The sequence below is a fragment of the Cariama cristata genome, unplaced genomic scaffold (assembly GCF_000690535.1).
Source record: "Cariama cristata isolate BGI_N322 unplaced genomic scaffold, ASM69053v1 scaffold440, whole genome shotgun sequence".
Classification (NCBI taxonomy): domain Eukaryota; kingdom Metazoa; phylum Chordata; class Aves; order Cariamiformes; family Cariamidae; genus Cariama; species Cariama cristata.
This window is the reverse complement of record NW_009596101.1, coordinates 1-14466: the sequence shown is the minus strand read 5'-3', so window position 1 is coordinate 14466 and position 14466 is coordinate 1. Positions and strand designations below refer to the sequence as shown.

The 14466-nt window shown below is 43.9% G+C and overlaps 1 protein-coding gene across 1 annotated transcript; it reads left to right on the top strand.

The window, feature by feature from the left end:
* Positions 1-291: 291 nt before the first annotated feature.
* ZCCHC17 (zinc finger, CCHC domain containing 17) lies at positions 292-6314 on the top strand (the record flags this gene model as incomplete). Its single annotated transcript, XM_009704381.1, has 6 exons — positions 292-333; positions 728-785; positions 2208-2308; positions 3937-4028; positions 4797-4897; positions 6166-6314. Coding segments are annotated over exons 1-6 (543 nt in total), but the record flags the coding sequence as incomplete, so codon positions are not given.
* Positions 6315-14466: the final 8152 nt, after the last annotated feature.

Sequence of the window (14466 nt, the reverse complement as noted above, 5' to 3'; positions counted from 1 at the left end):
AGCCGGTGTGAGCCGCCAAACCCCCGCGATGTGAGGGCAGAGACGGTCGGGGCGCGCTGTGACCTGCACCGCGGGGCGCCCGGGGGGGCAGTGCCGGGTTGTAGCCGAAGTCAAGGTGAAATAATCACTGTTGCCTGAATAGGTCTGGCCGCAGGTGGTTTCATGCGTTAATTAAACATTTCTTTTCAAGGCGTCTCTCTGAATTCGGGTCGTGAATATGCAGTAGCCTGGGGTGAATTCAGCTGGCCTTGGTGCGACGTCTCTCGCCTGGACGCTGTGAGGCCTGCAGTGATGGAGGCACTGCCTGAGCTCTACGCCATCTTCCAGGGAGAGGTGTGCGGTGACCCTGGGGGGTGTTACGGCCTGTGGCATGCTTCTTTGTCTTTTTATTTTGTTGTTTTAGTCGCTGCTTAGTTCAGTGGCAGTTTGGGTAACTGATGGTTCTGTACCACAGATACAAACATATGTATTTGTATGTTTATGTACATACATATAGATATATATGCACGTGGGTGTAAGATGCTTACCTGAATAAGGTAGGAGTGGTTGGCTGACCACACCTGCTCCAGAGTTATCAAGCATTGCAGTGTCTAACCTGCCTTGAAATCTAAAACTGAAGCAAAGCGGGAGAGCTGTGTAGGCTTTTTGTGCGTGTTCTAGTCCGTGGTTTGAAAACAGGTGTTTTGTGAAGGGTTTTCCTTAGGTGTTGTGTTGGTTTACTTTACAGGTTGCTACAGTGACAGAATATGGGGCATTTATAAAAATCCCGGGCTGCAGAAAGCAAGGTTTGTTTCTCTTATTTTGTGCAGATGTAGTTTCATGCTGGTGTGTTTGAGCCAAGCAGTCACCCTTGGATTTAAATGCTTGCCAGCTTTCTGAAAAAGCTCAGAAAAAGTTTATTTTCTAAATAGGAAGAAATTGAAGTTCTTGGAAAGTATTTAAATATGATGGTATGTTTACATGAATAGTTTGCCCTCTAGTCTTCTTGGTAGCTTAAGGATATTTAAGAGAATCATTTTAAGGTATTGGACAAACCATGGAAACTTTCTATAGTTAGATAATTTGTCTAACTTGCTTCTTTTATGACCGATACAAATGAAGCTCAAATGAAAAAATAAACCAGGAAAGCTAACTTAAAGCTCCATCTGTGTTTGTGGGAAACCTGCAAAGTCACACAAGCTCATTTTACAAAAGAAAAAGTTTACGATGGGTTTTCTGTCAGATGCTGACAGGGCTACAAATAAGCTCTTCTCCACTCCCCTCTTGAAGTGCCCAGTCACTGTAATGCCAGTTTTAATGAAAGTTTTTGGACAGAAGTCTGACTGCAGGAGGGAAGTCGCTTTGAGACACAAACGGGCTCCAAAATAAAAGCTTGAACAGCAAGGTGTGTTTCCGTATTTATCCTTTTTTGTATAACCCTATAGCCTACATGTCATTTGTGCGAATTAAAAATATGATTTTGGGGCTGTGTGACCTTGCAAGTGCAGGAGATCAGGGCAGCCTTGGTGTTTCATGCTTTTGACTTTGCCAGTGAAATATTGTGTTCCTGAGACGTGAAAGTCTTTATTCTCCAGTGCTTGGGGTGGCCTCAGAGGACAAGCAGGAAGGGAGAGGTGTTAGTGCCTGCTACAGTTTTCTGTATGGGCACCTGATATTTTGTGTACAAAGATGTTGCTTTGGGGGCCTGCTTCTCTGAGTTAATTTGGAGCAGATCTTGATTAGCTTTTACGTTTTGATTGATGCAACTGGTTGATTCTCACCTGCATAATGTACTGGAGGAAAGAAACAGTTGGTTTTGCTTAGGGCAACCACTGACTACGTTCCCTGTATCCCAGAGCAGTGGTCTCCAAATGTTTTTGATTGTGCACCCCCAGTGCACGATCAGTTAAAATCGGTTAACGTTTTTGAGCGCACACCCCCTAATATATGTATATTTATTTATAAATACATGTACTGCTGTGCTAATGTTATGTACGTTATAAAACATACTCAAAAATAGGAATTAAACAAGGATGAACTAAAGATGAAATAAGCACTATTAATTTTTTTATTTTATTAATGGTACAAAAATATTTTCTTCCCACACCCCAAAGGATTGTCTTGCATCCACCCTGCTTTAGAGACTGCCCTCTTAGAGGGCAAAACTGAGATTCAGTGGAGACTTGTCTTTATTTTTTCCCTTTCTTCTCTTCCAAAACTGTGACCAGGCCTTGTCCATAAGACTCACATGTCCTCCTGCCGTGTGGATAAACCCTCAGAGATAGTAGATGTTGGAGACAAAGTATGGGTGAAGCTTATTGGAAAAGAGGTAACATTAAATCTTGATTCTTACTGCTGTGTAGATAAAATATGCTGCAAAACAACTGAGAACTTGGACGCACAGAGGCTGTGTGTTCGTGTCACTTTGTTTTACAGACAGGTGAATTCTCTACCTCCAGATGTGACTTTGGGCACATCGCTTCTGTGACTCGTAACAATGCAATTCAGAAAAAGGGACTGCGTAAAAGCTTTTGGTTTAAAAGCAACAAAATGGTTCACTTTCTTCCCCTTTGCAGCTTGTGTCACCTTAATTGTGTGTTTTGGTGGCTAAATGAGCAATTTGAGAGGATCCCAAGATAAAAGCTGATATAAACACAGTTCATTAACTGTTCTGAGAGACAAGCACATTCTTAGAGGAAGCCCAGATTTTTGTTTGTTTGTTTTCAAGAAAGTGTCAGTGGCAGTGAATTATGCCCAAGAGGAAGTACAGAGGGTTTTTGGTTGTTTTGAAGTAAAAGCATGATACTTCCCCCCCCACCCTGCCTTGCTTTTTCTTCTGAAGAAGATATGACAATAGGTATATGGTCTGTATTTAAAGATTACTTGGAACAAAAATGAAAGACCCTTGTTTTGGTGAGCCGTGGAAACAAAACAAACTGACTGTATTTTTGGATCGAGCTGGAAGCATTCAATTCAGAGTTGCACAGGATTTGGCCAGGAATGCTTTGCTTTTCTGTTTTTAAAAGAAGATAATCAGATTGATATACAAAACAAGGACTTAATTTTGTGTGAGATAAGGGGAACAGGTTGAGAAACTTGTTCTTATGTACACATTATAGAAAAACTACATGAAAGACTTCACAGATGGCTGAAAAGAATCTGTAGTGTGCTTTTATTTCTTATTTTTTATTTTAATTTTGTTCATATACATTTCTGTTAAGCCACTGTTTTCTTTATCTGGAGCACACAGTTGGGCTCCTGGCATCTTTGCTGTAGAGGCAAAGGGCAGAAGCATGTTGGAGAGGTGGACGGTGAAAGATTGTTAGATTGCCTGCAAATAACTGCATGCATGTCATAAACAGACAAAACAGAAATGCCTTCAATAGCAGCATTGGTGAAAATGTGGAAAGTTGTAAGAAAGGCTTTAAAAATGCCCCAAACATACAACTTTTACTCTTGCTTCTGAAGTGATAATGTGACACTCAAAGACTTACTAGGTTTCAGAAAAAGTAAGCCCCTAATAGGGATACTTAAAATATTTTTAGTCTCCTAAGAGGATCAAAATAGGAAAAAGGGTGTAAAGTTTTCTTTTTCAGGATACAAGTTGGCCAAAGTACTGGTCCAGGAGGAACTGTCTTGGGACTGAATGTTTGAGAACTATAGCAAAGCTTCCAGATGTGCACTTTCTCCTCCTGCTCTTGGGAATGTTAATCTGAACAGACCTATAGTTTGAGCTTGTCTTATTACTGAGGTAGTTGCTTAACAGAAGCTGTTTTATTAGCTAGAATACTGTAAATGTAACTACAAAATAATAGAACCAAGACACTTTCATGTAGTGCGTTTTGTAGTGCTGCTTTCTGCTAACTGACATTTTCCTTCTCTATAGGCCTCCAGTCACAGTGTATTAATTAACATCATTGTCATTTACTCTTCTCTTTCCATCTCTTCCTCTTTCAGATGAAAGATGACAAACTGAAGCTTTCCCTCTCCATGAAGGTTGTTAACCAAGGCACGGGAAAAGACCTCGATCCAAACAATGTTTCTCTTGAGTAGGTAAATCTACTGAGTAGAATATAACAGATCAGACAGGTTGATACTACCTGCTATTTCCCTGCCGTATGTTCCTGGCTTACCTGCCGTACTTATTCTCTAGGTCCCACCTCCTTTGGAGGCTGAGGGGGCTCTTCCTGAGCTCCTTAACAATGCGCTGGCTGGCCGGAGGGTTGACTGAAGGCATTTCCTTGGTTATGCTGCCTAAAGGCAGGCAGGAACCAGAGGAGGCTGCAGTGAATTCCAGCCCTTTGCATCACGGCAGGATTTTCATTCTTCTGTTGTAAGGGCTATGTGCTTGTGCTGGAAGGAGTGTTCGTTATACCTGGACATTTGTCTCACTTTCACATACTACAAAATCAAATCTTAATTGCTTGGATGTTTCAGAGCTTCTTTGTGTACTTTTTTTTTGCGACATCTCTTGCAGGTCAAATAAAATTGCTCTATTTTCATACTGGGCAAGTATATATATGTGTGTGTTCATGTACAAAATACAGATATTGGTATAAAAGACATAACTGCAGCTCCCTCCATTTGTCTGTTTTGTGTAGAGAGTGCTCAGTTAATCTCAAAAGTAAAAGATGACAGGTGATACAGTGTTAATATGATTTATTCTAATGAGCAGTTGGTCAGCTCGTTCTTTGGCTTAGCTAAGTGGTACTTTTAGAGCAACATTTGAAAAAACTTGTGTTTAGGTTGTGTCCATAGAAATATACAGGATTAAAGATGAGAGTAAATTGAAAATGGAACTGTCCTTCTCCTTCCAGTCAGGATGAGAGGAAAAAACGCACGTTCCGAGACTACACGAGTCAGAAGATCACGCTTGAAGCTGTCTTGAACACCGTGTGCAAGAAATGTGGTTGCAAAGGTATGTTTTATGCAGGGCTGTCTTGTTCTTTTGATGTAGCCTTGGTCTAACCAGATTGTGACCTGTAGATAGAGTTGTATCAACATCTCTCTCATCGTTGTGTATAAGGACTGAATTTTGCTTCCATGTGCCTCTCTTAGAGGAGAACTGCATTTTCTGTCACTTCTTATGAAAAGGCGAGACTTAACTGAACTCCTTTTATAAAGATTTGTTTCTTAAAATCACATCCGTTTGAGCTTCCTGTAAAGAACTTTCCTACTGAGTACAGGTTCAGTACAGGTTCCTGTCTTGCAGTATTTATGTTAATGTGTCTTACAGCTGAGGTCTCATTCTAGTTTTGCATTTGAGAAATAAACATATGCGTTCCCCAGATCATTTCATTATGAAGAACAATCAGTGGGAATTACTGATCAGTTGTTGGGAACACAGTATTAGCTTGTGAGAGAGCTGAAAACAAGTGTTTGTTTGTTTTGTTTTTTTAAACTGGTGAAAATTTCGTGTTTTACCTAGTTCAGCAGTAGGAAGTTGACTTACATTATGCCTTTGCAGTAGCATTTTGCAAGTTGCTGAGGCATAAAGTAGTTTTTGTACATGGAGTTTTTTACTGCACCCTACTTGTCTTACATTATTTAGCCGTAGAGTAAATAGTTAAGCCGGAGTTAATGGAGAAGGTTAATAATGAATATGCTTCTCTGTAGTGGTAGATAACCATCTTTAAAATACCATTTTTAAAGAACCCCCCAAACTTTAAACTGAATTCTGCATATTTCCAGTCTGCTTTTTAATGATGATACCTACTCATAACAGGCAGGCAGATGCTATCTATCTGCAGTTTCCACTACAACTGTTAGTAGGTCAGCTTTGATGTCTCCAGAGTAGAAAGTATAGAACCAGAATGAGCTGCTTTCCTCTACATTTGTGGCTTTGGTCTCATTTACCAATTTACTCCCTTTCCCGTACACTTTTCCATGCTATTTAAGCCCTTGCACAGACATGTTTCTACCAATTGCCCTGTTCAGACAAGAGTCTCTTAGTTTTTGCTGGACTAATCTTTCCAGAATGACCTGGGTTTGGTCTCCAGCTTGTTTAATCAGGACATGTTAAACTAGCGGAAATACTAGGACAAAAAATGTACAGTGTAGATTCTTCTATTGTGACTAATAATAAAAAGATCATTGCTAGCTCTTCAGGTGTCTGAAACAGAGGGGTTTTTTAAAAAAAAAAAAGGGGGGGGGGAATGGGTTGCTCCTTCAAACACTATTTTACAGGTCATTTTGCCAAGGAGTGTTTTGTGCAACCCGGAGGCACCAAATATAGCCTCATTCCAGAAGAGGAGGAAGAGGAGATGGCAGCAGCAGGATATGAAAGAGATAAAAAGACCAGCCTGGCTGATGATTCTTCAAAAAAAAGGAAAAAGGTATGAGGTGCCCTACTGCTGGCCTGGAAAAGTAAGCCAGATAATTTGTTCTGTATAGTTACATCGGTGATTTACTACAGCAGTGTGGTTATGAGTAGCCAGTTCTGGGCTGAGGAGGTGGCTCAGGTTTGTGCAGATTCTGTAGCAAAACAGGAATCTCCTCTGCAGACTTTTTAGTAATTCTAGTACTTTTTACCTTTATTCTTCTTAAACTGTCTTTAAGATGATTTTGTGCTATAATACACAGTCCTCAAAAAGTATTTCTTACAGTGAGAAAAGGATTTTTTTTCCCTTAGTTTTTGTGATGCCCTATAGAAATGGCTTCAGTTTCTTGAATTTCTGTGATTCTTGCCAATAAACCTGTTTCCCCTCCCTTCTCGCTTCTCTTGCCCTAACACCTTTTTTTAATCTGAACTAAATGCCCTGCTGCCTTGCTACAGTGAGTATCCTGACCCAGGCAGTGCAATGTGAACTAGGCTTATCTACAAATGGCAGGGGAAAAGCGCTGGTTGTATTTGCAGAGGGAGTGTACTCCGTTTCCAGGCTCTAAAGCAATTTTTGTCTGTGTGAAAATGTCAAGAGGTAGGAGACTCTTTATATGTGGTGTTTGAACTCTGGCTTCAGAGCATGCTGGTATAAAATGTAAGCGAGACCTGAATCCGAAACCAGAGCTTTTGGTAGTCAGTCTGTTTATACAGCAATGAGTATTCCAATTCTAGACTTCAGTAAACAAACTGTTTCATCAGTCCCTTCACAACTGGAGTCCAACTTTTAATTACACTTCCAAAGACTTTTCTCTTTTTCCTTTTTTGTTCTTTCTCTTTCCTGCTCTGTCGCCTGTCTGTATCCCTGGAGAGGGGAAACAGGCAGGAAAGGTGGTGGATTTCCTTTTTGCAGGAGAGGGACAACGACAGTGTTAACGATTCTGTAGTGAGAACTAACCTCTTGAGGGCTTAGTTCTCTCAGGCTCACTGGGGAGTTGAACCAGTACTGGTGCTGGTAGGAGGGACTGCAACAGGGAATGGAGGAGTCTGTTTTGATAGCAACACTCAGACCAGTCCAGAGTGACTGACACCAGTGGTGGCTGCCCCAGAGGAGAAGTGCCGGGTGTGTAGTGATTTGTGTCAGCCCCTGCCCTGTGGCATACCTGTTTCTGCCCTAGTCAGTACAAAACAAAGTGAGCATTAATTTGATGCCTAATTAGATGCAGTTCTTGTTTGTTCAGTAGTGTTCCGGATAGCTGATCCAGTAGCAGGAACGGGATCTCTCTTGACTGTAGATCCTGTTGCCTGGTTCCATCCCAAGATCTGCTTTGCTTTCCTACTATGTAGACCTTATTCAAGAATGACTTGGACTTGTCTGCAGAGTGTTGTTATACTGTGATAGAAAATACACGTGATCTTCTTTCTATTCTGATCTTGGAAGCACGCAGTTGAACCAAGTCATCTCTTGCATCCCAGGCTAACTGTGACTCTGACCTTTCTCAACTCCAGATGTTGGACTTCTCTCTTGCTGTGAAGCAGTGTAAGAGCAGGCTGTTAGTAACATTTCAGCTGGGCTGGCTTCTCCTGCCTGGAGTTCTCTTCCCTCTAGCTGTGATGATGGCTTGTCTAGTAAAGGCTTGTGCAACTTATTTAAATACTGTGGGAGGAGTATATAATGTGTAAGTGTGTGTTATATATATATATATATGGAGTATATAATACAGGGGGAGGCAAGGGGGGGCGGAATTACACTAAGAGGTGCGCAAATAGCTCGTTATCATATCAGTGCCTGTTAGCATATCAGTGCCCGTCTACCAGGGTGAGGATTCCCGGTGGAGTCTTGCCCTGCTGAGACTACAGGATGTGTGGGTCACTGTCCTGAATTTGTTACTGATTTTTTTTTTTAGGTCTCTGGATTAACAGCCTTCCTTTACATCTTACTTGTTCCTTTGATCTTCCTCTCTTCTCAAGGAGGAGATCAAAAGTTTTCCGCTGTTTCCCAGTGCTGGAAAATAAAACTTTGAGCTTTTAGAGGCAGGATGTGGGATCCTCAAAATGAATAGCTCCCTTGTTGTCTTGAGTGCCTGCTGTGATCTTCTCTGGGAGTCACCATGTGCTTCCCTGCTTGCCTGGGGCCCCAGGGGGATTTACACAAAGTAGAAATAGCTCAGTCTACCTTGTAACAATTGCCTTGCTGACCCCATCCCATCTGATGCTTGTAACATAAATGTAGAGTTTGTATTTTTAAACGAGTAGACGGGGAACTGCTATCTACCAAGCATCCTTTTAGTGTCATATCAATAGCATAGCGTTTTTGGTTGTTCATGATTAGCATTTTCTGTTTCCTTGATCTGATGCTTCCTTGCAGTTTCTGCCTGCTCTTTCTTCTTCCCAGAGATTGTTCTCCTTACAGAGATATTCTGGGATCCTCACCCCCTTTTTTTCTCGACTTACCTTTCCCAATGGTTCCTCAGTTCCTCACTTTTTTCCTGCCTGGGCCCCACAGCATTTATGGGATTGAGACAGCTGTAAGCTTCAGTTCTCTGCACTGGCACAGCCTTCTGGTGTGACCGTAGGCACAAGCCTTTCTAGAGACAGATCATCCTGTTAGTACTCCGTATGAGAGCACTGTCCTGCTTCCCGTAATCCCTGAGAAAATAAGCGACTGGAGGGAGAAGTGGGGATGCTGCTGTTGTGGTGCTGTGTGGAAGTACAGGAGATCATCCGAGGAGTCGCTGACAGCTGTGCGGGCATGTGGCTGTCCCTTTCGCTTTTACTCTTTGGGTCGCGGGGTGAAGGAGCTCCTATGGGAACGCAGCGGCGTGCCTGTGCCGAGCTTGCGTGGGAGAGAGGCGTGCTGAGAAGAAATGAACCTTTCTGATTCTTCGTTCTGCTCTGTCTTTCAAGAAAAGAGCTGCAGCTTCGACAGTAGGAGTAGCCCCTCTAATTTAAATTCTACAAAAGCATCCCATCTTCTGCTCACATACTTTGATTGATTTATCCCTGGGGTAGTTTTGCAATGGTCGCTGGAATTGCATGGTAAATGTGACCTGTGATGACTTTTCGGCAGACTTCGCTGCTCTTTCTCCCACTGCGTAAAAGATTTCCTTGCAGATGTTGTCTCGTCATGTAAAAACCACACCTTCTTAATTGTTGTTTGTTCAGTGACCTGTGTTCAGCATGCTTTAGTCCATTCTCACTTGTAGTTGGCACTTGTTTTACTAGTTCTTAAATGGCATTAGCTTAGGGCACAACTCTTCATACACTATGCTGTTCTCTTACTGTCCTGATCTGTGCTTTTCTGAACTTTGCTGTATTTATTTAATGGCCATAGACTGGATTCTTATCAGATTAATTCTGACTCGCCCTCAAACAAGGGATGCAATAATACCTTTAGATTTACATAATGAATCTTGTTTGGAATTAAACTGGGTGGTGGAATTCTGCTTTTTTCTTTTTTTTAAGAATAAAAAAAAGACCTAGAAGAATTACTGGCACCTCTCTGGTGATGCAGAAAGACACATGTCTGGAAATCCATTCTAATTTTTCACAAGGACAGATAGAGTCTCTGAATGAGACCATAACTCCACAAAAGGGTCTGGCAAAAAATATTTAAACTTCTTGGAAATTTCTAGACACTCCCTTCTTATCTCAAAATCAAATACCTTTAGAAGGAACGAGCTGTTGTAACATTCTTAAAGCACAGCCTGGAGCAACTTTCCTTACAAAGGACAGGAGAGAACCTAGTGTACTAATGTGGTCCCCTCTTAGTGCCTGCTTTTTAAGAATAAGTAGAGCAGTCGGAAAAACAGCACCATCAGGCTCTAGCCCAGCCTGTTGCTCTTTTGCCTGCCAACTCCCAACGTGGGTTTTGTAGAGGGGAGACTTTGAAGCAAGTTTGTTCTGTTCTGATAAAATTGTAGTCGTTACAGAAATTGGACAGGATGTGCAAGGAACTGTAACGTGCAGATCTTCATACTTGTTGACCCTCTCTGCATCTTTAAACTGAGAGCCTGCTTGGGCAATATCCACTCAAAATGTGTACAGAAATGCAGTGTTTGCGGTTCTGGGGGAGCTCTTGGGTGTGCCTGAAAGCTGAGTCGAGTTTCATCCATGAGCAGCCATCAGTTCTGGAGACCAGTTTGAAGCTCAGGGTGTGGCAGAGCTTTGCTGCTGTTGCTGGAGGCAGAAATCTGGCCTTTGCTTTGGCACTGCCCTTGATATGTAAACTAGAGAAGGGCTCCGGCTTGCGCAACGGTGAGTCTCCTTCTCAGGAGATACTCAAAACCTACCTGGATGTGATCCTGTGCAACCCGCTCTAGTTGAACCTGCTTTGGCAGGGGGGTTGGACTAGATGATCTCCAGAGGTCCCTTCCAAACCCGACCAGTCTAACCAGCAGAATGCTTGTACTCAGTGCTGGGATACTGGAGTTTAAAGAAATCTGTGGTTTAATAGAAGGATGCTGCTTGTGCAGAATGATTTCACAGCAGCATTGCCTCCTGCTACAGAAAATGTTAAGCTCTTCTGTTGCTGGCTTGCTCCCTGCAGTATTTGCAGTCCGGTGTGTGCTTATATGCTGTGGTGCTTGCATTACTGCACTGAAAGTACTTTTTCTGTGTTGGTCTGAGCAGTTTGGCTGTTCGAAGTCCCCAGAACGGGGAGACTGAGGGTTTTGGGTTTGGTTTTGGGTGTTTTGTTTTTTCTTCAGCCAGCACAATGTCCACGTGTGTACTTTTATTTCCCCTCTAATCCTGAAGGAACGTGTGTGACATCCTGTCCTGTCTTCAGCCTTCACACGCTGAGAAAGTTTCCCAAGCTCTGGAATGAAACTCTGTTAGTTGTTAAGGTCTTGTCAAACTTTCTCACCATGTGCACAGGCTGGAAAAGCTTGAGAAAATTCTCCTTACTGCATCCGTTTCTCTAAAAGATTTAACTCTTTACCATCCTCTTCTTCTAAAGACTGTTATGATTTGTTTCTGCCCTTCATCTGTGGGTAGGGGACTTGGTAGTGAGTGTGGTATTGTCCCACAGGAAAATGTAGACACTCAGATTTTGGGTGACATCAATGATCATAGTGCTGTTGTGGAGCTACAAAAAACCTGATACCTGCCAAGGGTCTGCTAGGTGTGGAGTGAGCTCAATCCTCTGCTCTCTTCCCTGGAGTCCTCTGGGACTTTGCTTGATGTTCAGCTCCAAGCCATGCGTTGTCTGTGCTCTTCCACCTCCCTAAAAGAGTTGTTCTGTTTAATATTAAATAAGCTACTAGCTCCCTTCCTTTGTTGTCCGCAATTGATAGCCTGTATCTGGTGCTATGACAAACAATCCATGCTGAAATTGATGTCTTTAGCTGAGCCTTTTGTGTCCCCACTCTTACAGGAGAATATGTTGTTTTTAAGTGAAACGTAGGCAGGCTCTGCTTGGCTCTCCGTAAGCCAGCATTTTAATCTTCATATGGAAGCTGTACTTGCCTGGGAGAGGCTGAAGCTAATGGAAGAAATGTCTTGTGGGGAGAAGCAGGGAACCCAACCTTCTCTGTTCGCTCTGCATTGGGACACTTCTTTTTTTTCCCCAAGCCAATTTAAGACAATTTGCCCTTCAGGGGAAGATTGTGGGTGGCACTGAAGGGCAACCAGCAACCCTATGCCCTCGCTGTTAACACGTACCTAAACAGAGCACGGGCTTGGCTTTAACGTGCTCGTCTGCCTGGGTGAGCTACCTGGGCACCTCCAAGCCTACAGCAGGTGATGCAGAGTTGGGATGTAAAAGTCAGTTACTGCAGGGGATTCCCCCCGCCCCAGCCCCCTCCTCTTTGGCTCATTTTTTCATGCAGTGCTTAGCAGCTGCTTCTGGCTTTTGTTTTGAACAGTTAGCTTGGAGCCCTCTGGGTGAATATGCACATGCTGCCATGTCTTGGGCTTCTTCCTGTGAAGCAAGTTTTCTTTACGGGGATGCTTTCTGATCCATTTCCAGCTAGGGTGGTTCTTTTCCCCAGGGTGGTGTAGGTGTATTAACAGGGCTAAGGCAGCACCTGCGGGCACCCGAGGGAGGAGGGAGTATCTCATGTCAGACCCACAAAACTGGTGTGAATGCTGGTTTTGGACCTTTAGCCCCACCCGTGCCCAGCACTGTGCTGTGCCTGGTTGTGTTGGAGTAGGTGGAAATACTTGCCCACACCAATCATTCTCGTTTTGTACATGAGTATCTGTGGCTGATTGCTGCTGTTTCTGTCACTTAATGATGCATTCGTTTTTCTCTCCCATGACTTAGCTTTTAGGGTGGCTGTGGATGTCTGTAGCAGTTGGCCAAGGAGGGCAGCCTCTCCAAGGACTTGTCCTGCCTGTAGTCCTGTGACTGGCATAACTGTGCCCTTGGCCTTGCTGCTTCTTTCTGCTTCCTTGTGAAATGAGTGCATGGCACTAACAGCCCTGCCAAGGCAGGGGTCACTTACAGCAAACCTCTCCCGGTAAAACTCTCTGCAAGCCCAAGGGTGGCCTTGAGGTCGTTAGGGACACTCTTGGCAAAGAAAATGAGAGCTGTTGGCTTGGGGGGGCTCCAGGCTTCTCCCATTACACTCCCTTCTGTAGTGGAATGTAAAACACGTTTATGTGTCATTTGACCGCTGTCTGTCTCCCATTGTGCTGCTCCCCTAAGCCTGTGCACAGCTGTGCTCTGAACAGGCCATCATAGAATCATTTAGGTTGGAAAGGACCTTTAAGATCGAGTCCAACCGTAAACCTAACGTAGCCAAGTCCACCACTAAACTGTGTCCCTAAGCACCACATCTACATGTCTTTTAAATACCTCCAGGGATGGGGACGCCACCATGTCCCGGGGCAGCCTGTTCCAGTGCCTGACAACACTTTCGAGGAAGAAATTTTTCCTAATATCCCATCTAAACCTCCTCTGGCACAACTTGAGGCCATTTCCTCTTCTGCTATCACTGGTTACTTGAGAGAATAGACCAACCCCCGCCTGCCTACACCCTCCTTTCAGGTGGTTGTAGAGAGTGATCAGGTCTCCCCTCAGCCTCCTCTTCTCCCAGCTAAACACTCCCAGCTCCCTCAGCCGCTCCCCATCAGACTTGTGCTCCAGACCCTTCACCACCTTCGTTGCCCTTCTCTGGACTCGCTCCAGCACCTCAAGGTTTTTCTTGTCATGAGGGGCCCAGAACTGAACACAGCACTTGAGTTGCAGCCTCGCCAGAACTGAGTGCAGGGGAAAACCTCATTCAACCTCTTTCAATTAGAGGGAGTGGGAAACGTGGCTTTTTGTCTGGCTTACCAAGACTCCTTTTCCTGGTCTAGTCATGCTGTGAGGTGAATGCCCATGGCTTCTCCCACCTGTTGGCAGAGGCTCAGCAGAGTCATTACTGCTGCTAATGGAGAGCTCAGCCCTCCGGAGGTGGTGGTCAGCATGCAAGGCCGTGCCATGGCAGTGGCTCCTTGCTCATGCTCTGCTCCGAGAGCTCACTTTGACCCCCAGCTGCAATGCTGCTGTGCTATCCCAACGGTAGGGTGTGTTTTTACAAACCCAGGATGACATCAGTCGAAAGGAGATGCATCCAGTAAAGATAAAAGTACTTGTAGGGGGAAAGGAGCTGAGCTATGATGAGAGGGATAAAAAAAAACCCCTCCTGTAGTGCAGCTGGCAGTAGTATGTGTATCCCTGGCACCTGGCTGTGTAGGTAAATTATGGAAGAGAATAGGATGCTGGTTTCCAGCAAGTTTGGGGAAAATTGTTCCCAGTCTTACTGGTACACCACTTGCAGAGCAATGAGCACACATGGATCACCCAGGAAGGTGTAGCTCACTTTAAGCACGACTGCTTAAAAAAAAAAAGGCTTAATCAAAGCAGCAGGCTTTGCTTGCTGGGTTGTGTTCCTTGCTGGTGTTGTCCAAGTCTGTCACAGGCAATCGCACGGGCTTGGGTTGCCTTGCTGGCCTATCTCCGCTCCATAAAACCCTCTTTTGCTTCTTTCCTTACGTCCTCTTTATGTCCTTGAATAGAACAAAAATTCATGCTAGCTGTTTGCACAGAAAGGTCTCTCTCTGGTGATTCGGCCACGGAATAAATTGGTGGATGCTTGTTGGAGGCCAGTGGTGCTGTGCTTGGATGGAAAGCTGGAGCTTTATATTAAGTTGCTGTGGTTTAACCCCAGCCAGCAACC